Here is a 25,723-nt window from a genome sequence, read left to right as displayed (position 1 = left end):
CATCCGGGGCTCTCCCCCCCCCTTCGGCCGTTCGCACTCTCGGCTATGGCGGAGGTGAGTGTGTGTTTGAGTGTCAAGCGGGGGGGGGGAGAGAAAAGTCGGGTCTCTCCTCCGTCCCCTCCCCCCCAAAAAGGGAGAGGGGGCACCGAGGTGGGGGGAGGGTTGGGGTTTGCATTTGTTTTGGGGGGGGGCTGCTTGAGGGAGAAGTGGTGGGGTGTGTGGGTTTTTTTTAGGGGGGGGGTCTTCCAGGTAGGACTGAGGTGGGCAGGTAGAAGACGTGCACGAATCTTTTTTTGGGGGGGTGACTTTTGAGGGGGTGTCAGCAAAGGGCTAATGGGGTGCGAGGGGCGAGGATGGAGCAGTTGTGACTTTTCTGGGGCTCAACAAGGATTTGGCAGCTGGAGTTTTTTTGGGTGGGGGGGTTCAACCCACACTTAGGGGGCCCAGGAGTGTTGATGTGACAAGTTTGGGGCACCTATGGGGGGTTTCTGGGGCGCTGCAACGATTTGGGGGTGCAGCCCCTGGCTATGAAGAACCAGGAATGTGCTGTGGGGGGGGAGGTCTCAGTAAAAAACTTTGGGGTGCCGTGGCTTTTCTTGGCGGGGGGGGCAGCAATAACTTAGGGGTTCTGCTACTAGTTGTGAAGTGGCTGGACTTTTTGTGGGGGGGTTCAGTTGGGGCGCAAGGGTGCTGTTGGGCTGGTGGTACTTTGATGGGGGGTGGCGATGGTTTAGGGGTGCAGCTGATGGCTACGGGTTCTTGGGAGAAGCCTAGCATAGATTTGGGGGTTCAGAGAAGTGAGTGGCGCCCGCGGGACTTTGCATTGGATTCTGGGGGTTTTAAGTAGTGGCAGCTGGAATTTCGTGGGGTGCATGTAGCTTACACCTGTAAGGACTTGGGTTTGCAGAGGGCTTTTTTGGGGGGGTCAGCCTGCTAGGCCACAGGGGAAGTTGCTGGTGGAGACGGTGCAATTTTGGGGGTCGCGTAGAGCAAGGATTTGGGGTTGCGCAGGAGAGCAATGGAAACAGCTGGGGCTCTGGAGGGGACACAGCTGGGGTGTTTTGGGGCCAAGCTGAAACTTCGAGGGTCACACTGCAGCACTTGTGGGGTCAAGTTTTTGCGACTTGAGAGGAGTTTCAAGGGGTGTGGCAGCTGGAACCGAGGTTGAGAGTTCGAATTGCCATGCTTTTTTGGGGGGGGATGAGGAGCTAATGGGAACGACCCTGAAAAAAGCCATACATTGGGGGGGGCAGTAATTAAGAGTCTAGCTGGCAGTGGGTTCTGGAAGAGGCACGATTGACTTTTTATAGAAAAGGGCAAATTTGGGAGCATCAGTGGTGGAGAATATTTTGCTGCTTGGGGAGCTAGAGGGTGGTGTAACATAGGGTGGAATTTGGGGGTGGGTGGGCAGAAAGTGATCGGTGTGGGGAGTGGTAGAGGCATACCTGAGGCTAAGGAGGCAGCAGGCAACATCCCAAGAGTGATTTAAGGCCTATTAAAGGTAAAGGGACCCCTGACCGTTAGGTCCAGTCGCGGACGACTCTGGGGTTGCGGCGCTCATCTCGCTTTACTGGCCGAGGGAGCCTGCGTACAGCTTCCGGGTCATGTGGCCAGCATGACTAAGCCGCTTCTGGCAAACCAGAGCAGCGCACGGAAACGCCGTTTCCCTTCCCGCCACAGCGGTACCTATTTATCTACTTGCACTTTTGACGTGCTTTCGAACTGCTAGGTTGGCAGGAGCTGGGACAGAGCACCCCGTCATTGCGGGGATTCGAACCGCCGACCTTCTGATCGGCAAGCCCTAGGCTCTGTGGTTTAACCCACAGCGCCACCCGCGTCCCTAAGGCCTATTAAATGTGCATATATATCACTTCCCACCCCAAAAAACACCCCAAAGTGACTTATCGAGTAAGGTGCAAGAGATGAAAATGAAACAAATGTTGTGATGGCCGGTGACACTTAGGGGCTGAACCCTATTGCAACTAGGTCTGCGAAGAGTGCTTTTGAAGGGTCAAGCCAACTTTGTTTGGGACCCCTTGGTGGAGGCTGCTGCTGGTGGGTCCTGTTTGGGGGCCTGCCTTGAGGGTTGCAGGGGTGGGGGGTACAGGTGGAGGCCGAGATAGTATGGGAATGACTGAAAATCGATGATTAGGAAATGGTAGAGGAATTGTGTGCTGGTTGAGAACCGTAACAATCAATCAATCAATGGTAGAGGAATTCCTTTTTTGTTTGTTTATTTTTGAAGTAATGAGGAGTTAGGGTCTCACCAGAAACAGAAAATTGATGATAATGGAGGAAGTCAGATCGGCGGCATGTAAATATTATTATTATTATTATTATTATTATTATTATTAAGTCATACAATCGCATTGGATTGTGAGTGTTTCACTTAAAAGTCGCCGTCGTTGGGTTCCGTGCCCTATACATTTGCTCTCTCTACCCTGAGAAGTTTTTTGGGGTTGTGCAGAAGGCAGGTGTAAACAAAGAGGCCACGTCGGTTCTTGGGAATGGACTCTGCCCATGCTTCCGATTTGGGTGCCGAATCGCACCACCAGTGGTGCTATGTGCCTCCCCTGGGAAACACACAGACACACACGTGTTTGGTCCTCTTAAGGCAGGGGCAGCCAATGAAGTACTTTCCAGAAGTTGTGGAGACTACAAATCCCATTGTCTTCTGTTAGTGTGTCAGGGATGATGGGAGTTGTAGTTAAAAATAAAAAAGAATGTGGAAGGCACCACATTAACACCCCTGCTGTAAGGTCTCCCAAAGTGGGACAATGATTTCCAGGGAGAGGGTGTTGTGGCTGAGGTTGGGCCAGCTTTGTAGGTTTTGGAGATCATCTCTGGTGGAACCTCGGTGTCCATGAGAATGCCGACATTGTGTAGCATCAAGGGCCCATCATCACCCTCTGTGGCCCGTGCTGGTTGTAGCTGTGAAAGTGCTTCAAGAGGTTCGCGGGAATCGGGATGGAACCACGGTGGTAATGGTGAAGCACATTCTTTACGCGAGAGCCGCTCCTCGCCTGCCCAAGAACAGATTGGAGCCTTAAGATCACACTTCACGCTCAGGGCCCGGTTGCTTACTGGGATTTTGCTGGGATATAACTGGGTTCATTCTCTCCAGGTGTTGCTGGACTACAACTCCCATCATCCCTGACCGTTAGCCATGCTGACCAGGGCTGATGGGTATTAGAGTCCCACAACATCTGGAGGTTCCTTACAGGTTCCCTGCCACATCAGTAGCGGAGGGGAAATCGCTTTGTTGTTTTCAAATGAAGACAAAACCACATTTTGGGCTGCATTCAGGCAATCCTCTAAAACAATGGTTTGGAACATGGAAGCAAGCAAGTGCAAGAGCGAGGAGATGGTTTAATACTCCCCGCTTGCCTTGTGCTCTCATAAGAACATAACAGCCTGCTGGATCAGGCCAGTGGTCCATTTGTTACAGCATCCTTTTTCCTCACAAGGGCCGAACAGATGCCCACAGGACCCGAATGCAACTCTCCTCCCTTCTGTGGTTTTGCACTTGGCTAGTGGCCACTTTGGACACAGGTGGCGCTGTGGGTTAAACCACAGAGCCTAGGACTTGCCGATCAGAAGGTCGGCGGTTCGGATCCCCGCGACGGGGTGCTCTGTCCCTGCTCCTGCCCACCTAGCAGTTCAAAAGCACAGCAAAGTGCAAGTAGATAAATAGGTACTGCTCCGGCGGGAAGGTAAACGGCGTTTCCGTGCGCTGCTCTGGTTCGCCAGAAGTGGCTTTGTCATGCCGGCCACATGACCTGGAAGATGTACACCGGCTCTCTTGGCCAGTAACGCGAGATGAGCGCCGCAACCCCAGAGTCAGACACGACTGGACCTAATGGTTAGGGGTCCCTTTACCTTTACCTATTAGCCACTTGCGACCAAGTGAAGATTCCCAGGTGCCAGTATGACTGGTAGCCTGATGTCTCCAACACCTGGAGGTGTGTGCCTGGGAGATCCTTGGATCTGGACCATTTTCACACAATCGTACCCCACCCTGTAGAATTTCTACCTGTTATATTTCATCCGCACGATCAGAATGAATTTCGGGAGCCAAAAAGTTATATTGAAAAATACAACTTTTGAGCCGCCCAGCCCCCAAAATGGCAACTAGGCCAGGTAACCCTGGTTCAAGCAGCAATTTGGCGCTTAGCTTATATATCTGAGTTTCTAACACTGCCTTTGACTGTGAAGTTCGGCTCACTCGGAAAGGGAGCCTCAACTCAGGGTATCTGACCCAAGACTCCTCGGAAATCTGCCACCACCCCTGACGAGCACTGAATGATCACCAAGTTAAGAGTTTGTCCTCAGAACCTTCTCATCGTTTTGTTTGCCTGAATCATGCTTCGTTATTTTTCATCACAATTTAAAATCTTAAGTTCCCAGGGTGGGTTACAGCCGTTTAAACCCAATATTAGCATTGAAAGTGCAATGTTAAGAACTGCTCCCGCAACTCGGAAGTTACAGAAATAAGATGTGTCCTAAAAAAAAATGTGCGTGCAAAGTTTCCAAAGCCAGGGTATTAATTATTGGTCGCTTTCCCTCCCTCGTACATTTACGAAGAAGGGAAGATGGACTGTAACTGGTAGCATTTTGGTGGGCTCTCCCCGCTAGGTCCCCTGGAATCTCGACTTCTGTTGAAAAAAGTACGCAGGGATATATTAGTAATGGATCATTGGAAAATATCACACATTGGAGGAAATCTTCTGCGAGGAAGAGTTTTTACAGGATTTCCCGTATTCAGATTTGGTGCACGTCTAGTTTGGAGCCGCCACCAGAACTTTCCAAATAAACGTTGGGGCATAACTTCAATAAACAAATAAAATAGCTGCAAAGAAACCCCAGCCCCTGCTCAGAGAGGAGGAGAGCCTCTTGTGGAAACTCTCAGGTCGAAACTCTTGTTCCGGCTCCCATTCTTGGCATCCATTGGATTCTTTCCGCAAGCAGACAGGGTAGTCTCTAGTGAGAATACACCGCCGGCCACTAATTGGACACCAGGGACTAGCGCATTGCAGCACATGTTGAGTGCTTGCCTTTAAGTTGGGCGGCAGCCTCCTTTCCAAAGTTTTCCTGGTAGGCAGGGAGCTTTTATTCCCACGGTTGCCTTGTAAAATCCGGCGCACCGTCTCCGCAGAAGCTCTCTCTTCTTAAGAGGGCAAGGTGTGCCCTGCGACAAGCTCACTCTGGGCTGGGCAGCTTTCGATGCCCTTCTGCAGCAAGGTGACTGTTCCCTTCGTGCGCTTCTTACAACCGCTCGGGCCCATTGACTATTGTGAAGGAACGGTGAAGAATTCAGTCTTGGGCAGGGAAGGTGGAGGAGAACCGGATGGTTGGAGGGGGAGGGAGAAAATGAGGAAGGGTCACTGCCGCAGCACAACCCCGACGGCTGTTTTCTTACGGCACGGCCGGACGCAGCAAGCACCTCTCAATGTCGGCCACTGGGAATCAAAAGTTGCCAACCCCATTTTTCCCCAGTGTGTTTCCCCGTTGCCTTCCTTACCACGAAAGGCTGGTATTCTTTGGGCGTGTGGTGTTAAAGTGGCTTTAATTTCATCCCGTCAATTTTATTTCATATACGGCTTTTTCTCCCAGTACGGGACAGTTCATGGCATAAATTGAAACAGCTGAAAACACAACAGTCGATAGGAGCATGCAACACCCACCCACCCTGAAAGTTGGCGAGGAGGGAACACGGTCCTTGAACTTAGAATAGTTCCCTACTCCTGGTTTTATAGAAAAAGCAGGGTCTTGAATCCTAGAAACGCATAGATAAATACTAACCATGTGTCCTGCTTTTCTTTTTTTTTAAGGCCTCAGTTGGGAGGCAGAGTCCAAGGGTTGTGTCCTACCCTGCGCGGAACTTATGTCCTGGGAGACCCAGCCTTCATACCACGGCAGGTACGGAGATCTTGAACCTACCTAGTGCCACAGGTGCTGCAGGCCTTCTGCCTTCCCCTCCTCCGTCACCTGGCTCTCACCTCTGCGGGAAGGTGGTTCGCTGAGCATTCCCCCTGTATGCAGACGCCCCCTTTCATCCACCTTGTCCCGGGTTTCCATTGGCTCTGAACCAGGGTGAGGAACTTGCCGGGCTCCCAACTCCCTATCTGTTCAGAAAAGGCATCCCCCTTTCCTGAAATGGAGGAATGCGAGAGATGGAAGAATGACTCTTGTTTACAGTTCCTCCCGAGACGGGGGTGGGATTTCCTCTTCTTAGACGAGGGACAGTGTTAGACATTAGCCATGAGGGACAGTGTTAGACATTAGCGTTCTGTGACTGACACACATCCAACTGCAAACATGTGGAGATCTCTGGGTTCCGGGTTGGCAACTGATGTCTCCGTCTGGCTGGCCCCTCCAGCGTTCTTAAGCAGACCACCAGAAGAACTTACCGTATTTTTTCACTCCATAAGACGCACTTTTTTCCTCCTAAAACATAAGGGGAAATATCTGTGCGTCTTATGGAGCAAATGGTGGTCCCTGGAGCTGAATTGCCCAGGGGCCAAAAGCAGATCGTGCTTTTTATTTTACAAAGAGAAAGGGTCAGGGATCCCTTTACCTTTACTAATTGTTCCAACCGTTGTTCCATGCAGTGGTGTCTATGGGCTCAGGTGACCACCGCTTCAACCTGGCTGAGATCCTTTCCCAGAACTACGGGGTGCGGGAAGAGACTGAGGAAGATCAGCGGCAGGAACACTCACAGGGGAAAGCGAAGCCTTTGGAGGAGCTAGATAAGAGCTTCAATGCCTCCCAGGTAAGGCACTTTGTTTCTCTCTCTCTCTCTCTTTTGACTAGATTTTATTAAAGTTTGGAAAAATAAATACAAAGGTTATCGTCAAATATCTTTTTATCGAAAGGCTAATCTAAGTAAAAACACAAGCCAAACACGAAAGCTCATACCAAGAACAAACTTAGTTGGTCTCTAAGGTGCTACTGGAAGGAATTTTTTATTTTATTTTGTTTTTTAAAAAAGAGTGATAGAGGTGGAATCTAGACACATACTGTATTTAAAAAACGATGAAAATGCTTTTAAAAAAACCTCTGCCCCCTTGATTCTCTGCCTGGCCAGCGTAGTTCCCGGGGGTAGGGGAGCCCCTTCCCTTCCTGACGATGTTCTCCTGCTGTTCAGAACTCTGAAATGCCGTTCGAGGAATTGCTGGCACTCTACGGCTACGAGGCCTCTGACCCCATCTCCGAGCAGGACAGCGAGAGCAACGATGCCTCGCCCAACCTTCCAGACATGACCCTGGATAAGGTAAGTCCCGTTTCCCTTTTTATTCTTATTTATTTATGAATATCACTTCGTCAAAAAAATAGAAATAAAAAACAGCAACAACCCCTGCTTCCTTCTTTCCGGTCAGGAGCAGATAGCGAAGGACCTGCTCTCTGGGGAAGAGGAAGAGGAGACACAGTCTTCGGCCGACGACCTGACCCCTTCCGTCACCTCCCACGACGCCTCGGACCTTTTCCCCAACCAGATGGGATGTAAGTTTTCTCTGAAGTGTGTAGATGCCTCGAGAAAAGGGGAGCAAAAGCATAGTCGTATTTCACACACACAGACACAAAGGAAAGGCCAGCTGGGACCCTTCCCCTGCTTTTGCTTCTCTTGGCCATATAATTGGGCTCAAAGCTTGCCACAGGCATTATTATTACTTTCATTTTATTAACCGCTTCCCACGACATATCTCAAAACGATATGCAGTGTAGTGACCTATACCGTGGTACCTCGGAAGTCGGACCGAATCCGTTCCGGAAGTCCGTCCAACTTCCAAAACGTTCGGACACCAAATCGCGGCTTTTGGTTGGCTTCGTGAAGCTCCTGCAGCCAATCGGAAGCCCCGTCGGATGTTCGGGTTCCAAAAGAACGTTCGCGGGCCGGAACGATCACTTCCGGGTTTGCGGCATTCGGGAGCCAAAACATCCGATTTCCAGGGTGTTCGGGAGCCGAGGTATGACTGTATATAAAACAACCCCTTGTTATTGTTATTATTATTATTATTATTATTATTATTATTATGTATATAATTCCCACGTTGCAGAGGGTTGTATCTAGTCGACCCTTGAGATCCCTTCCAACTCTACCATTCTATGATTCCGTGATGATAATGAAAAATTGAAACGACGACCCATACATAAAACAAATTGAAGTCCAAGGCTGACGCCTTCCAGTATAAAGATTTAAGGAGGCGCGTCGGAACGTGGGACATCTCCAGCGGGCAGAAAAGGCTTCCCATCAGCTCCAACCAGGTGGCCGCTGGTCAGGGTGGATGACTGGACTGGCCCAATAGCGGCCAGAGGGCCTTGGCAAGCCATTGCTAGGCTTTTTACAGCAGAGCTCTCCAAACGCTTCCTTGTCGGTGCTTTTTAGACAGTGAAGAAGAAGAGTTTGGATTGGATATCCCGCTTTTCACTACCCGAAGGAGTCTCAAAGCGGCTCACATTCTCCTTTCCCTTCCTCCCCCACAACAAACACTCTGTGAGGCGAGTGGGGCTGAGAGACTTCAGAGAAGTGTGACTGGCCCAAGGTCACCCAGCAGCTGCATGTGGAGGAGAGGAGACGCGAACCTGGTTCCCCAGATTACGAGTCTACCACTCTTAACCACTACACCACACTGGCTCACAGCGATTCGGTTTTACTAGCTAAACCTGGAAGTTAAACTAACCCCCTTTCCAGACCCGGGAGGAGCGCGGGGAGTGTTTGTGCTACACGTCACAGCCGACACACTGTAAAGGGTCGCAACACACGGTTTTGGAAAAAGCTCTTCTTTACAGGGTCATGGTTTTGGAGAGTTGGGTTTCCAGGGACGGGGCAGAAGAAAGGCAAACTGCTTTTTAATTGCTGGCTCTTCCCTAACGAGTTTTGTTTCTATTTCTTTGCATTTTACAACATCGATTTGAAACTCTGGGGGAGCAGCCTCAAATCCTAACTTGCGAGAAAGGCGGGATATAAACACGAGAAGTAATAATAATAATAATAGAAGAAAGCCAGCATCTAAACACATGAAATGACAGCAGCAGCAACAAGAGTGGCAGCTAGCCATCAAGTTGAGTGGAAATGCCACATTCAGGGACAGTCTGCACCCAAAAAAATCATTCATTCCTTTATCCGTTCGTTGTGTTTGTATCCCACCTTTTTACCTCCCAAGGAACTCAGTGGGCAGACGTGGTTCTCCCTCTCCTCACTTAATCCCCACAACAGCCCTGTGAGGTTAGGCCTAGGCTGAGAGGGAGTGACCAGCCCATCGTCGCCCACCCAGTGAGCTTCATGTGGCTGGGAGGGGATTTGAGCCCCTGTCTCTCTGAGGCCCAGTTCACCTCACCAGCTCTCCGGACGCCAGCTGCCTGTGGACTTCTAGTAGACCCCTGTGGCAAAGAGGACACCGGAATTGACGGGCCTCTGGCCTGATCCGGACACAGGGCCCCTCTCTCGCGCTCCTTGCGGCTTCCAGGCATTGAGGTTGTCTCTTCACCTTCCTCCCTTTCCGGGGAAAAAAGCAAACTTCCTGGCTGACGGAGGCAAAGGACGCTGCTCCTCCCCTTGTGCTTCCTTCTCGGCCGAGGACTCGGAAGAAGACGCCATCCCCGCCAACGAATGCAAGAAGGTAGGCCTTTGGGTCCGGTGGCGGGTGCTCATCGTCCTCTGTCGGGACAGGTGGGAAACAGGGAGGGGGCCCTGGCTAAGAGGAATTCTAAGAGAAGCTTCTTTCACCTGTTCTATGGCAGGTATTGAAACATTCAGGAGTGCTGTTAGCCAAATGTTCATTAGGCTCTGTCTTTTTGTGGGGCGGATGTTTTCACAGCTCTGTTTTGCAGATCTGCTGAATCTTAATCGATCTGGGGGCTGCCTGCCCCTTCTCCCATCTTCAACCGACTTTTCCACCAGGCAACTTGGAGGCTGAAGGGATCTGGTTGATCTCAGTAGGACTAGGTTTTTCAGGGCAGGTCTTTGGTCCCTTGCTGGCTTCCAATCGTACTTAAAACACTTCCTAGAAACCTTGCCCATCTTGGTGTTCCCAAGGCTTGTGGTGGGTCCTCTCTCGCAGCGTTTACCATTCCTTCAGGAAGGGATAAATAAGCAGTCAGGAAAATGGTTGGGGGGTCACCCCTGTTCCGGGCAAGGAATGGAAGAGTTGTCTCGCCTATTGTCCTCTACGTAGGGCTACCTTTGGAGGTGACCCAGAAACTACAACTAATCCAGAATGCGGCAGCTAGACTGGTGACTGGGAGGGGCTGCCGAGACCATATAACACCGGTCCTGAAAGACCTTCATTGACACCCAGTACATTTCCAAGCACAATTCAAAGTGTTGGTGCTGACCTGGAAAGCCCTAAACAGCAAAGTATACCTGAAGGAGGGTCTCCACCCCCATCATTCAGCCCAGACACAGAGGTCCAGCTCCGAGGGCCTTCTGGTGGTTCCCTCACTGCAAGAAGGGAGGTTACAGGGAACCAGGCAGAGGGCCTTCTCTGTAGTGGCGCCCTCCCATCAGATGTCAAGGAAATAAACAACTATCTGACTTTTAGAAGACATCTGAAGGCAGCCCTGTTTAGGGGAGTTTTTAATGTTTGATGTTTTATTGTATTTTTAATATTCTGTTGGGAGCTGCCCAGAATGGCTGGGGAAACCCAGCCAGATGGGCAGGGTATAAATAATAAATTGTTGTTGTTGTTGTTGTCCTTGTCCTTGTCCTGTTTGTTTATAAAAATACTTGTTTACTGCTGTGTAATTATAGATAGATAGATAGATAGATAGATAGATAGATAGATAGATAGATAGATAGATAGATATGGAAGAGGTTCTCCCCTCCCAGTTTACCTCCCAGAAGCAGGAGAGGCAAGGAAAGATTGGCACACAGCTGCTGTCAATTGAATGATCCTGCTGTTGTTATTTGTTATTATTTCGCTTACAGGAGATCATGGTTGGTCCTCAATACCAGGCAGCTGTTCCTCTCCTCCACCTGAACAGACATGGCGAAAAAGGTAGGCAAACTTCACCCTTTGGGCACTGACATGCTCTGGACTTCATCTTCATCCCAGCCAGCGTTTTGTGTGTGTGTGCGTCTGCATGTGTTCCAAGAGCACTAGGGGAGAGTAGAATTTGGCTCCTTGGGAAATGCCAGCATCCTCTTTCTAAGAGAAGGATCTGCATCAGTAGGAGTATAGCATCTAGATCAAGGGAAGTAATAGTACCACTGTATTCCGCTCTGGTCAGCCCTCACCTGGAATACTGTGTCCAGTTCTGGGCACCACAGTTCAAGGATACTGACCAGCTGAAACGTGTCCAGAAGAGGGCAACCAAAATGGTCCAAGGCCTGGAAACGATGCCTTATGAGGAACGGCTTAGGGAGCTGGGTATGTTTGGCCTGGAGAAGAGAAGGTTAAGGGGTGATATGATAGCCATGTTCAAATATATCAAAGGATGTTATCTAGAGGAGGGAGAAAGGTTGTTTTCTGCTGCTCCAGAGAAGCGGACGCGGGGCAATGGATTCAAACTACAAGAAAGAAGATTCCACCTAAACATTAGGAAGAACTTCCTGACAGTAAGAGCTGTTCGGCAGTGGAATTTGCTGCCAAGGAGTGTGGTGGAGTCTCCTTCTTTGGAGGTCTTTAAGCGGAGGCTTGACAGCCATCTGTCAGGAAAGCTTTGATGGTGTTTCCTGCTTGGCAGGGGGTTGGACTGGATGGCCCTTGGGGTCTCTTCCAGCTCTATGATTCTATGATCCTTCGCATTTGATTCCTCACCCGGTCGCCACAGGTGAGCAGGGATTCCGTGCGGGCGAGGAGGCATGCGGCTTTCTGTTCCTCCTGTCGCCACAACCCACTTGGTTCCTGGGTGGCTTCGGAGGGGAGGGTGCCCACCCCACAGTCTGTGTCACTCTGCCGCCAGCCAGATTGGTGGAAGGCAAAGCATTTGCTCTGGGCTCTCGATCTCAGACCCGCCCTCCGATGTTTTCCTCTCTCCCAGTCTACGAAAACGACGACCAGCTTCTTTGGGACCCGAACATCCTCCCCGAGAGGGAAGTGGAAGAGTTCCTTTACCGAGCCATTAAGAGGAGGTGGGACGAAGTCTCGAACGCCAGCCTTGCAGAGGGGGACACGGTCAAGGACAATGAGCAAGTGAGTTCAGTGTTCATTCCCAAACCACTCTAGGCAGCTTCCAACTGAATATTAAAAACACAATACCAGAACCTTGAACCTTGAACCTCTTTCAGCAGTTCTAGCTCAGCAAGCCGAACCCTCCAGGTTCATTGTCCCCCTTTGAAGCAAGATCTGGACAGGGCACTCTCCCTTAGTGCGCCTCTCCCCCACCTCCTCCCCCACCTCAAAGAAACACCACTTTTAAAATCCTCCTTTCCCCGCCACTCTGTTCTCATTTAGGCCCATTTAGGCATGTTTCTCTTTGTTCTATAGGCGCTGTACGAACTGGTGAAGTGCAACTTCAACGCCGAAGAGGCGCTGCGGAGACTCCGGTTCAACGTGAAGGTCATTCGAGGTGAGAGATTCCGGGGGGGGGGGTAGGGAATAATCCCCCTTCCCAACCCGGTTGTGCTGGCCCCAGGGGAGTGTCCGTGTAGCAAGGTCCAAGTCCAGTCCGGGGTCAAGGGATTCAAAGGAGGTCAGTCCGGCGGGGAGCAAGGCAGGGAGCAGGTCAAAGTCCAAGGCACGAGGTTGCAGGTTGAGCACACGCTTGCAACTAAGTTGCTCACGCAACTTGGGCTGGGTCTGGCTGGCTTTTATCTGGCCCTATGCTTAGGGCCGCCCCGATCCTCTGGAGACTCGCCTCTCCTCCGGGCCTGGAGGCGAGCACTCCTCCTGCAGACACTTAACTCCCTTCGCCTCTCTGCCCTGAGCCTCTGTAGCTCAGGAGAGGCTGGTGGGTTACTGGACCCAGGGGATGCGTCAGCTTCCTCTGAAGAGGCTGGGAGTGGAGCACCTGCAGGCAATGGGTCCTCCCTCCCATCAGGAGCCAGAGCAGACTCTGCTGATGCCTGCACCTGGGGATCCAGCACAGGTGGGGATCCTTCAGGCTCAAGCCCTGGCCCCGGCTCAGCTGGTTCTGGAGGCGGGGAATCCTGTGCAGGCTGGGATCCCTCAGGTTCAGCATCAGAGTCTGACTCCCAGGCCATCACACCATCCCCCCTCCCAGGCCTCCCCCTCAACCGAGGGGCCGGACCAGGCTTGCTGGGGTAAGCTGCATGGAAATCACGGAGGCAGGCAGGTGCGTGGACGTTTTCCGCTGGTTCCCATGAACGATCCTCAGGCCCATACCCCTTCCAGTCGATGAGGTATTGGAGCTTCCCCCTGCGGTATCGTGAGTCCAGAATGCGCTCCACCTCGTACTCAGGCTCCCCCTCAACCAAAACTGGCTGCGGTCGTGGATTGTCTGGGTGGAACTCGTCAGGCGGGGCGACTGGACTAAGTAGGGACCGGTGGAATACTGGGTGAACCTTGAGCGATGGAGGTAACTGGAGGCGAAATGCCACCGGCGACACCTGCGCAGTGATGGTGAATGGGCCGGCAAACCGTGCATCCAGCTTTCGTGAGGACCGAGAAGGATGCAGGTGACGGGTAGAGAGCCACACCCGATTGCCAACACGGAGTTCTGGCCCCTCCTGACGATGTCGGTCCGCCTGGGCCTTGTATGCGTCCTTGGCCTGGCGCAGTTGCTCCATCAATAATTGTTGCTGGGACTGAAGCTCCTGAAGCCAGTCTGTCACTGCGGGGACCGCGGAAGCTGGCAGCACGTCCGGGAACAAACGTGGATGGTAGCCGTAGGAGGCCTGGAACGGGGTCTGCTGGGTGGAGGCGTTCACTGCATTGTTGTAGGCGAACTCCGCCAATGGCAAGTGATCGACCCAGTCATCCTGCTGGAAGCTGCAGTAACACCGGAGGTACTGCTCCAGCACCGCGTTTGCCCGTTCCGTCTGGCCATCGGTCTGCGGGTGGTGGGCCGAAGATAGGCAGACCTCCGTCCCAAGGGTCTGGTGCAGGGCTCGCCAGAAGCGGGATGTGAACTGGACGCCGCGGTCAGAAACCACACGCTCGGGCAGGCCATGCAGGCGGAAGATGTGCTGAAGGTACAGTTGAGCCGTCTCCTTAGCTGTGGGTATGGACGGGCAGGGGGCACAGTGCACCATCTTAGTGAAATGGTCCGTGAAAACTAGGAGGCAGGTACAGTGACGAGATGGGGGCAAGTCCACCACAAAGTCCAGCGAGACCGTGTGCCAGGGACGCGGTGGGACTGGCAATGGCTGGAGCAGGCCGGGGGGTCGGCCGGTAGGGCCCTTGGCCCGCCGACAGACATCGCAACCAGCAACGTAGCGTGCCACATCAGCCTTCAGGCGGGGCCACCAGTACTCCCGGCTTACCAGATGGGTGGTCCGGTACCGCCCAAAGTGCCCTGCGGCTGGGGCATCGTGAGACATCCGGAGAACCTCGGCCCGCAATGGTCCTGGCGGGATGTATAGACGTCCCTGGTGCAGCAGTAGGCCCTGGCGCAGGGCCAGCCCCGGATATCGAGGGCATGACCCGTCAGACAGTTCCTGGAGCCGTTCCTGAGCCCAAGCATCCACCCGTTGCTGTTCCTGCACCCGAACCCGCAGCGGCTTGGCCTCCTGAGTGGCCAGGAATGCAGCCGGTGGTAAGATCGTCGTCGGTACTGCCTGCTGTACCGTGTCTGCGACGTCCTCGGGTTTCCGGGACAGGGCATCCGCCTTCCGGTTTTTGGGAGCTAGGGATGTAGCGGATCCGGAACTGGAACCGGGAGAAAAACAGCGCCCACCGGATCTGCCTTTGGTTCAACTTGCGGGTGGTCTGGAGGTACTCCAGATTCCGGTGGTCTGTCCTCACTTCCACCGGGTGTCGTGCTCCCTCCAGATGATGGCGCCAGACCTCAAAGGCCACCTTAATGGCCAGTAGTTCCCGCTCCCACACGGTATAGTTACGCTCCGCCGGAAGGAGCTGCCGGGAGTAGTAAGCGCAGGGTAACAGCGGCGCATCGGGTCCGTGTTGCTGAGACAGGATGGCACCGAGAGCCGTGCTGGAGGCATCCGTCTCCACCACAAAGGGACGAGAGGGATCAGGATGCTGTAAAATCGGCGCCCTCTGGAAACAGGCTTTCAACCCCTGAAATGCCACTTCAGCCTCCTCATCCCAGGAGAAGGGCGTCTTGGGGCGCAGCAGTCGGGTTAATGGGGTGGTGCGATGAGCATAATCTGCAATGAAGGTTCGGTAATAGTTGGCGAACCCTAGGAACCGCTGTAAGTCCTTGCGGTTCCGGGGTGCTGCCCACTCTCGAACCGCAGCCACCTTTCCAGGGTCCATCTGTACCCCATCAGGGGAGAGTCGGTGTCCAAGGAAGTCTACTGACCGCTGGTGGAACTCGCACTTGCTGAGCTTGGCGTACAGGCGGTGCTCCCGCAAGCGCTGCAACACGGACCGGACATGACTCTCATGACGAGTTGGGTCACGGGAATAAATCAGAATATCATCTAGGTACACCACCACGTATTTGTCTAGCAAGTCCTGGAACACGTGGTTGATGTACCGTTGAAACACGGCGGGCGCGTTGCATAATCCGAACGGCATAACCAGGTATTCAAACTGCCCATACCGGGTCCCGAATGCCGTCTTCCACTCGTCCCCGGCACGGATCCGGATCAAATTGTAGGCCCCTCGGAGGTCCAGTTTGGTGAACATCTGTGCCCCCTGCACCCGCTCCAGCAACTCTGCAATAAGGGGCAAGGGGTACCGGTCTGGGATGGTGATCTTATTCAGGGCCCGATAGTCATGGCAAAGGCGAAGCTCCCCACACTTCTTCTTAACGAAGAGTACAGGAGCGGCAGTGGGTGAGGTAGAGGGCCAAATGAACCCGCGTTCCAGGTTCTTGCGAAGGAAGTCCTGCAAGGCTTCACGCTCTGGTTCCGAAAGGGAGTATAGGCGGCTCACCGGCAGGGGCGCCCCAGGCTGTAGGTCTATGCCGCAGTCGAAGGACCGATGAGGCGGCAGCTGGTCTGCTCCCTGTTCCTCGAACACGTCTAGATAGTCCTGGTACACGGTGGGGAGCGTTGACACAGCCTGCCCCATGGGGGCAGCTGCTGCGAACTCGAACTGAGCATGGGAACCCGGGTCTGGGAAGCGTACAGTCCGATTGACCCAGTCGATCTGAACATTGTGCGACTCCAGCCAGTCCATCCCAAGCACCAGGGGAAACCGGGGCATGGTAGCAATGTCCAGGGTTCGCACCTCCCGGTGCTGCTGGCAGCACAGGACCAAGGGCTGGGTCTCCCGAGTAACAGCGCCCGAGCGCAGGAGCCGTCCATCAATTGCCTCCACCTGTACCGGTTCCGGCTTGTTCTGAAGCGGGACCTGATGCTGAGTGGCAAAGGCAGAGTCCATATAGGAGCGGGTTGCCCCCGAATCCACCAGAGCGTGAGTGAGAATCCAGGGCCCACCGGGGGGGTATAGACGCACTGGTATCATGAGGTGTTGCAATTCCACTGGTGAGGGCCCATCATGCGATGCTTGGGACCCCAGGTAGCCAGGGCCATCAGCTACCGGGGTTGGCGGTTTCCCTGCGGCTGGCGTTTCTCAGGGCAGGTTCGGGCATAATGTCCACTCCCACCGCAGTAGAGACACAGGTTCCCCTCCCGACGCCGAGTCTTTTCCGAGGGAGAGAGGCGTGGCCGCACTGCCCCGAGCTGCATCGGCTCCTCCGGTGACTCAACTCTGGCCACGGAACTGCTGGGAAGCACCGGCGCCGGGGGCCCGGAGTGCCGGTGGCCCCGGGCCTGGCGACGATCCTCCAACCTATCATCTATCTGCAGACTCCGTTGGATGAGGGCATCCAGTGTGGCAGGGCGATCCAACGTGGCCAGCTGATCCAGTATCTCGTCTGATAGTCCCTCGAGATACTGGTCCCGAAGTGCGGAGTCATTCCAGGTCAAGTCCTGCGCCAGCAGCCGAAATTCTGTGGCGTAGGTGGCCACTGTGGACTTGCCCTGTTTCAACCGCCGAATTGCCCGATTGGCTTGACTCCCCTTCTGAGGGTTGGCAAACGTGGTCTCCAGATGATTGCAAAACCCCGTATAGTCTGTCAGCAAAGGGGAGTCTTGCCGGAGCAGCGGCAGCGCCCACTTGGCCGCCTGGTCCTTCAGCAAGCTGATCAGGAAGTGCACCTTGGTGCGGTCGTCAGGGAAATCCCGAGCTCGCCCCTGAATATACAGCTTGGCCTGGGCGAGAAACATGGGAAAGCTGGCTGGGGACCCATCAAATTTCTCTGGCAAGGCCACTGGGTACTTGCCAGGAGCTGGGGCGGCGGCCCCAGGAGCCGGTAAGGCATCCAAACGCTGCTGCAGCGCCGTAACCGCATTGCTTAGCTGCTGCACAGTGTGGGACAAAGTCTGATTCTCCTGGGCCAATGCCATCAGTGCAGCCGCCTGGTCAGCCATGGCTACTGGTTCCTCCCGAACGCACCCCAGCGAAGGGGGAGTGCGGGTGTGGCGTGAGCAAACTGTGCTGGCCCCAGGGGAGTGTCCGTGTAGCAAGGTCCAAGTCCAGTCCGGGGTCAAGGGATTCAAAGGAGGTCAGTCCGGCGGGGAGCAAGGCAGGGAGCAGGTCAAAGTCCAAGGCACGAGGTTGCAGGTTGAGCACACGCTTGCAACTAAGTTGCTCACGCAACTTGGGCTGGGTCTGGCTGGCTTTTATCTGGCCCTATGCTTAGGGCCGCCCCGATCCTCTGGAGACTCGCCTCTCCTCCGGGCCTGGAGGCGAGCACTCCTCCTGCAGACACTTAACTCCCTTCGCCTCTCTGCCCTGAGCCTCTGTAGCTCAGGAGAGGCTGGTGGGTTACTGGACCCAGGGGATGCGTCAGCTTCCTCTGAAGAGGCTGGGAGTGGAGCACCTGCAGGCAATGGGTCCTCCCTCCCATCAGGAGCCAGAGCAGACTCTGCTGATGCCTGCACCTGGGGATCCAGCACAGGTGGGGATCCTTCAGGCTCAAGCCCTGGCCCCGGCTCAGCTGGTTCTGGAGGCGGGGAATCCTGTGCAGGCTGGGATCCCTCAGGTTCAGCATCAGAGTCTGACTCCCAGGCCATCACACCGGTTGACTTTCCTAAGTGAGACATTATCAACCCACCCTTCTCTCCAAGGAGCGATATGGGGTGGGGAGTACTCTCCAGTTACACAGAGAAACATCTATTGGAGAAGTTCTGCAAACTTTCAGCAGGCATCTCTCACAAATAATTCCCCCCGTTGCCTCCGCTACAGATGAGCTCTGTGCCTGGAGCGAAGAGGAATGCAGGAATTTCGAACACGGGTTCCGGGTCCACGGAAAGAACTTCCACCTTATCCAAGCAAACAAGGTAGTTGGCCATTGTGTGTATGTCGCCCAGGACAGCGGGTCTCCCTGCAATCATGAGTGAAGCCCGGGAAATAGAGGAAGAACTCTTTAAAATGCCCATAGAGCTAGAGGAGGAGGTCTGGGGAGACGGATGCCGTTTGCAACTTCTGCTTCTAGCTCAATGTGCTTTTCAAGGCTCTGAGTCATTGTACTGGGTCTCGCACCCTTGGAAAATAAAGTGTGCATGCATGCATGTACAGTCGTACCTTGGAAGTCGAACGGAAGACCCGTCAGATGTTTGGGTTCGAAAACCGGAACACTCACTTTCGGGTTTGTGGTGTTTGGGAGCCAAAACGTCCAAGTACCAAGGCGTTCGGGATCCAAGGTACGACTGTATGAGCTTTCTCTATTTCTGTCTCTCAGGGAGGAGAGTGGGAGTGGGTGGGTGGGGTCTCAAGACGCCCAGGGCTGACCCTTCAGGTGGGCAGCAATGTCTTCATTCTTTTGCATTTTTTGCTCAATTAAGAAGACTGCATGCAGCTTGCAAGGTTCAGCCCAGCAGGAATTTGGGTCTCAGGTTTGGGCCCCCGAAATCTGAGGGGCTGGGATGCTCCTGAACTGGCAACCCTATGGGTGGCTTCCATTACACACACCCCCCCCCCAAGTCAGATGGGCCCATGGCCCTAAAACTATTGGTAACCTGCATGCTACAGAAACGTTAAGTTTTATTCTTTTGTGTAGAGAACCCTTTGCACACTGATTATTAATCTCTCAGGCATAGTGCCCCTTAAAGGTAAAGGTAAAAGGACCCCTGAGCATTAAGTCCAGTCGTGTCCGACTCTGGGGTTGCGGCGCTCATCTCACGTTAATGGCCGAGGGATCCGGCGTACAGCTTCCGGGTCATGTGAGCAGCATGACTAAATCGCTTCTGGCGAACCTGAGCAGCGCATGGAAACGCTGTTTACCTTCCCGCCGGAGCGGTACCTATTTATCTACTTGCACTCGTGACGTGCTTTCGAACTGCTAGGTGGGCAGGAGCAGGGATCGAGCAACGGGAGCTCACCCCATTGCGAGGATTCGAACCGCCAACCTTCTGATCGGCAAGCCCTAGGCTCTGTGGTTTAGACCACAGCTCCACCTTCCTCCCCCCCCCAAAAAAAACATGTTATGTAAGCCTAGTGCTTCCCAGAGGATTCTGGGACGTGTGTTCTGTTCACACAAGCGTGGGGTTGCCATATTTCAAAAAGTAAAAAAACCAGGACACCCCCAAAATTAGTGAGCTGGTGTTTTTTTTTACGAAAACGCAAAAAACTGCAATTTCTCCGTTTACTTGCTGAAGATCCAGGACAAACCGCCACCTCCCGGGAATCGCCCCTGGACGTCACTTCCGCCTTCGAAATCCTGGACGTGTGGCAATCCCTACACAAATGTCGCTCCTGAAAGGTGTTCCAGAGGTCGTGACTCGTCCTAACTTTTCCCTCTCCTCCTTTTTTGGCCGCAGGTCCGCACCCGGTCGGTAGGCGAATGTGTGGAGTACTATTACATGTGGAAGAAATCGGAGCGCTACGACTACTTCACCCAGCAGACGCGGTTTGGAAGGAAGAAGTATGTCCGCCCCCCACCCTGGCGTCACGTGTGGCTCCCCAGAGCTGGGTGGAACGCTGGGGCCTGGGTCCACAGCACCGGGTGAATCGCAGGCCAGGGGCTTGAGTTGGAGAAGGGGAGCTGGAATGAAGAAGCAAGGGGGGAGCTGAAGACCAGGAAACAAGAGAGGGGAAGACGGGGGGAGAGGAACACTAGGAAGCGGAAGGGAGGGAAAGACTAGGAAGCAGAAGGAAGGGAGAGGAAGTAGGAGGGAGAGGGAGATCCGGACGTGGGAGAGGAAAACTGGCAGGTGCCCAGATTTAATCTGGAAACATTTAGCTTTAGCAGGAGGAGCAAACTCACACACCCTGGACAACTGGGACGCGGGTGGCTCTGTGGTCTGAGCCCCTTGGGTTTGCCGATCAGAAGGTTGGCGGTTCGAGTCCCCGCGATGGGGTGAGCTCCCGTTGCTCTGTCCCCGTCCCGTGGGCCCCCCCCCCCCGTAATCGGTTAAGCAGAGTGGGACACAACATCATCATAATCTACAAATGTGTTTTGTTTTGCTTACCTCCAACCTGTAGGGATTACGTGGATAATTTTTTGGATGGTGGGGAAGTAGAAAGTGCCAGTCGTTCGCGAGGTTCCCCACCCATCCCATCGGCCACTGGGTGCCTCGACTCTCGTTTCAACCCAGATCACCTGGCAATCGAAAGCACAGGTAGGCCGGTCGGAATTGCCCTTGTTCGGCTTTCAAAACTCTTGAGTCCTGGAAAAGCACATTTATTTGTTACTTACTACAACCTACATTGCCGCTTAATTGCAGTAGTCTAACCAGTGTACACGGTGGGACACGGGTGGTGCTGTGGTCCAACCCACTGAGCCCGGGGCTTGCCGATCGGAAGGTCGGCGGTTCGAATCCCCGTGACGGGGGTGAGCTCCCGTTACTCGGCCCCTGCTCCTGCCCACCTAGCAGTTCGAAAGCACGTCAAAGTGCAAGTAGATAAATAGGTACCACTCCGGCGGGAAGGTAAACGGCGTTTCCGCGCGCTGCTCTGGTTCGCCAGAAGCGGCTTACATCATGCTGGCCACATGACCTGGAAGCTGTACGCCGGCTCCCTCGGCCACTAACGCAACCCCAGAGTCGGACACAGCTGGACCTAATGGTCAGGGGTCCCTTTACCTTTACCTTATTTATCTTAATGCTGCCAACATTTTCAGGTGTACACAATTTCCCCCCATATATTCAGTAAACATTTTCCAATATTCTCTAAATGTATTCTCCAGCCACCAGGTGCCTGGGTTAAACAGGAAAGTTTTCAAATTCCTCCCGAAATAACAACCTTGCTAGTTGGGAGGGCATTCCCCAGCTGGGGCACCGCCACCGAAAAGGCCCTGTCTTGGTGACTCCCGTTTTTAGAGTGTGCACTGCAGTAGTTGAAATCAAGTACCTGTGGTGTGTGAACCAGGCTTTTGTGTGTCTCCCCTGCCCCCCGCACAGAACCTTTGAGCATCGAGAGCGCAGCATGCAGTTTGGGCAGCACGAGTGAGTCGGGCCACGGCTATGAGTACAGCACCCCTTCGGAAACAAACTGTTCCTTCGACCCCGCTGAGGAAGCCGCTGCCGGCAGCCGTGCGCCCGCTTTCCTGCAGCACCCGCCAAACCCCCCCGAAGTCGGCTTCTACCAGGTGGCCGCAGCCAGCAAGCAGGAACCGCTGCGGTGCTCGGGGAACGCCCTCGCCGTGGACTTCACCCTCCCCGGGAACGTCGCGGAGGGGCTGCCTTTAATTTCCGGCCACGTGGGACTGGACAGGGATCCAGAGACGTTGGTGGCCCCCGCTCAAGTGTCCTTATCGGTCCCGGATTTCAGCCTCCTCGGCATTGGAGATGTAAATAGCTACCTGGCCACTCAGCAGGCCTGCCCAGCACCCAGGGGCCACTCGGAGTCCTTGTCTCAGTGACTGCAGCCTCTGCGTAGGGGTCCGCTGGTGGACGAAAGCTGACTCTGGCAGGACTGGATGGAATTGCCCTTTGGGGAGGGGGCGCAGAGACGGGTCAGCCTATCGTCACCCTTCCCCCCCCACTCTCCCCTGGGGCCACGAGTGCCGGTCAAGAGCCATCCGGTCCTCGCCTTTCCAAATCGCGGGGGGCGGAGGGGGGGCACCCAGTGCTCTTTCTGCCCCTGCGCTTGACGTCCCTCTGGTGAAACCAAACACCTCTGTCGTACTCTCTCACACAGCTTTGCGAAAGAGAGAAAGCCGATGGAGGGGAACCTGTGGCCCCCATGGGGCCATTGTAGGTGGGGGGCAAAGCCATGCAGGGGGCAGGCAAAGTCTTCCTCCCCAACAACCCTGCCCTGGGCAAGCTGGATATCCAGAAACCCACCCACCCTGGTGCAATGTGGGAGGCCGCAGAGATAGAGAGGGTTGCCAGGAGCACTTTTAGAGAAGCGAGCTGTATCGGTGGGGCGGAGAGCTTTCACACACGGCGCAAGCGGACGTGGAACACAACTGGTCCCGAAGGTGCAGAGCAAGCCGGGTCGGGCACTTTCCTTCAGTTGTGGTGGCACTTCTCTTTAGTTTTGTTTTCCGTAGCGGCGGGGGAACGTTCCTTTTTGCCAAACCTTGCGGCCGCATCCTGGTTTGCCATAGGGCGGGTGGAATCGTCACCCCGCTCCCGCTTTTGTCCCTACGCAAGCCCGCCGCCCCAGGCTTTTTTTTTAAAGGCACCCTCTTATCGGGACCCGCCTTCTGGGCAGAGGGAGGAACTTCCTGCATTACGAAGACGGTAATCCACACGCCGCAGCCTTCCGAGGATGCATCGGCTTCCGGGGATGCAGACGGGTTGGGGAGGATGTGGAGGGGCAGAACGAAAGAAGGCTCCTTGGCCCTGTTGCCAAAACTGCGCAGCTCTCAGGTTCGCCGCGGTGGCCGGGAGGCCGGGCTTCCAAAAGCCAGCAAAAAGCAGAGCGTTTGCTTATGCCAGAAGAGAGGCAGTTGGGTGGCGGCAGGAGCACAGGGCCGCCGGTTGGAGTGCCAAACTGAGACTCCGGGGAGGGAGGGAGGTATACATGCGTTCTGTGCGCGAGAGAGAACATGAAAAGCGGGTGCCGTGCCGCGCCCCACCTTGCCTGGTTCGGCCAGCTGGCAAAATACTATGAGGACGATGGGGGCGGACTCCGTGCCATTCAAACTTCCTTGTCTCGCTCTTCCTCCATTTTTCTCAGCCCCTCTCTTCCACCTCAGCCATGGGGAAGCTAATTTCCCCCTGTTGCTGGTAATAAGGTATATCCCTTTCCCCCCCCCCCATCATTTTCATTTTGTGGTACAGGGCGATGGTGGTCCGCGGCAGCATTCATACCCTTAACCTAATTTTGCCCCGCCCCTCGAGCATCTGTCATCCACCCGGCCATTCACTAGTTTCTTGGTCATGCGGCTAGGGACTTTTCTTCCAAACTGCGGGAGCTGATAAAGTGGGGAGCATCTCTCTCCTGTGTCTGTCTCTCTGCACAAACCTTGGTTGTCCCCCCCACACACACACACCACACCACCCCACATTTCCACGAAGGCAGTTTCCGGGTAGCAGTCGGCAGCCACGGATTGCAGGCAATAGCAATCGCTTTGTTGGCCTCCGTTGAAGCTAGTGGCAGCAATCGTGTTTAGCTAACGAGCCTCCTGTTGCGCAGTTCGCTCCTGCCGTGCAGAAGGCAGGGGAGAGTCTTGCATAAGTGTCATTCCAGCTCTGATCAGGGAGGCAGGCGGAAGATTAAGAGAGCTAGAGAGAGGGCTCGTTTTTTGCTAAATGTGGGCCTTGCGGGCCCAGCGAACGGAGCACAGGGCATTGTGGCACACCAGCTCAAGGGTGACTCAAATGCGCCTCCATGCCTGCTTTGAAGATTCGCAGGACTTGGCAAAGACACAGCTGCCAGAGAACTCCAGTAAGCGAGTTGTGCAACGGGTATCTAATACCACCCTGCACTTGCAAGTCATCCCGGGTCACCGCTATTCCATCGGCGCCGACTACGAGGCCTCAATGAGGACTGGTGGCTTGGTCACCTGCCGTGCTGCTCTGGCTTGCAGTTTTCCTTTGGCGTAGCATTTTGCAGCTGAAGTCGGGCCACGCGTTTCGTCGGGCGTCAAGTCTTCTGCTTCCTCTTCTCTCTCTCTGCCCACCCCCACCCCCACCCCCCACTTTTGCTTCCTTCGGCTCATGCCAGTCCAATCTGGACCTTCCCCCAGACAAGCCCGTTCACAGCTCTCAGGGGGTGCAGTTTTCTTCCTACGAGTGCTCTGGATACAAGCCAGAGGTGGTGCTGCTGTAAGGTTGCGTAATTTCCTTTGCCCATGTTGGGAAGGAGCCTTCGACAGTGCCGGTGGGTGGGGGGGGCATAACGATCCCACACTCAAATCTCTTGGCATAGACCGTAGTGGAGCCCTTGGGAAAACGGTCACGTCTCCATCCCTGGGGTAAATAACGCAGTGGTACCTGGTCACCCAGGTGTGAGCTGCACATCCTCTCCCCGGCCTGCTGCCTCTAAAAGTCCCAGAGCTTATGGCTGCTCCATTGACTACACTGGTAGTCAGACGAAACAGCAACGGGGAGATCTCCGGTTCCTGGAACTTTTAAGAAATCGGTTTGTGTGTGTCCACTGCGTTGCACCCAAATAAAATGCCTCTGGGTTTACACTGGGATATGTTTTCCCACCCTATCCCCCATCCGCCCGAGCAGCCTCTGTAAAAAAAGGGGGGAACTTAAATTTGACCCACTTAGCTGCCCATGAAGCACCCTCACCTGTTCATAATATCCCTTTTTTCCTTTTTTTATAATTTAAGGGGTGCTTTCTTGCAACATTCAGGAGACTTTCTCTCCACTCACTCTCTGCCATCTTGTTACCTATCTCCTATTTCATTTTTCTCTCTCCTTCCCCCCAATTTCATATTTTAAATATGTCTAATTTATAAATGTATTCTTTCCCCCCCCCTCCCCGCAGAAAAATGTTTGTTTACAGGTTGTGGGGAAGCGGGATATATAGATATATATATATGCCGCGGAAACTTGTGTGTGTCTTGGGGCGACGGGGTGCTCCACAAAAGGGAGAGACAGACCAACAGCTTTTCTCTCCTCTTTCCCTTCTTCCTTCTGCCTCTCGGAGAGGAGAAGGGATTTTGTTAATTCCTCGTGATTCCAGATACACCACACCCTGGGCGCCCCATTGACATGTTCTGGTGAGAAGCAGGAAGGGGTCTCTCCACTGTGAAGTGAAAACTGCCTTTAATACCCTTCATTTATTTATTTAATTATAAAGCCTACGTTGGAGGAAACAACAACGGGGGGAAAAACCAACAACAGACGAACGAGTCGAGTTTTTATTTTCTCCTCCCGCAGATAATGCCAGCAGTTGCTTTTGCTCTGGAATTCTAACAGCAAAAAGACCTCTGCAGTTTGGAAAGGTTCGGTCAGCCCCCTTTTGATTCAAAAACTACGTCCAAAACGCAGGCGAGCTTCTGCTCCTCGATCCCGGGAACTGCCGTGCAAAGTTCGGCCAGGGTATCTCGAGATCAGAAGGGGCCATCGGGCAAAATTTGGTTAAGCTTCGTGCAGTTTTGAAAGGCTCCCATCTGCCATCTTGATTCAAAATGGTACCTGGCCGTATCCAAACATGGGTGAAATCCTTTCGATCCTTCAGTACCACCGTGGGAAATTGGGTTACGGTGTCTTAGTGGCTGAATGTGGCCCTCCAAAACTCTCTGGCCCTTGGTACTCTCCTGTTGCCACTCCCCTTTT

The 25,723-nt window shown here is 54.0% G+C and overlaps 1 protein-coding gene across 2 annotated transcripts; it reads left to right on the top strand.

Moving 5' to 3' along the window:
- On the top strand, positions 1 to 22,006 carry MIER2 (MIER family member 2). Of its 2 annotated transcripts, none has more exons than XM_033136747.1 (13): positions 1 to 54; positions 5,832 to 5,919; positions 6,612 to 6,772; positions 7,148 to 7,273; positions 7,386 to 7,503; positions 9,514 to 9,620; positions 10,928 to 10,997; positions 11,983 to 12,134; positions 12,429 to 12,510; positions 18,285 to 18,379; positions 19,859 to 19,962; positions 20,523 to 20,659; positions 21,440 to 22,006. In XM_033136747.1, the coding sequence occupies exons 1-13, from the start codon at positions 46 to 48 to the stop codon at positions 21,898 to 21,900; spliced, it is 1,710 nt and encodes a 569-aa protein (XP_032992638.1). In that variant the 5' UTR covers positions 1 to 45; the 3' UTR covers positions 21,901 to 22,006. The 2 variants fall into 2 exon arrangements, with proteins under 2 accessions (XP_032992638.1, XP_032992637.1); XM_033136746.1 differs by having other exon boundaries at positions 7,380 to 7,503; positions 21,440 to 22,005.
- The last annotated feature ends 3,717 nt before the right edge of the window (positions 22,007 to 25,723 follow it).

Source organism: Lacerta agilis, chromosome 18 (assembly GCF_009819535.1).
Source record: "Lacerta agilis isolate rLacAgi1 chromosome 18, rLacAgi1.pri, whole genome shotgun sequence".
NCBI classification, from domain to species: domain Eukaryota; kingdom Metazoa; phylum Chordata; class Lepidosauria; order Squamata; family Lacertidae; genus Lacerta; species Lacerta agilis.
This window is presented reverse-complemented; position numbering and strand designations above follow the sequence as displayed.

Coding starts and splice junctions, on each gene's coding strand:
- MIER2 (XM_033136746.1), top strand. Junction 7,274..7,379: donor CAGACATGACCCTGGATAAG/GTAAGTCCCGTT, acceptor CTTTCCGGTCAG/GAGCAGATAGCGAAGGACCT. Junction 10,998..11,982: donor GAACAGACATGGCGAAAAAG/GTAGGCAAACTT, acceptor CCTCTCTCCCAG/TCTACGAAAACGACGACCAG.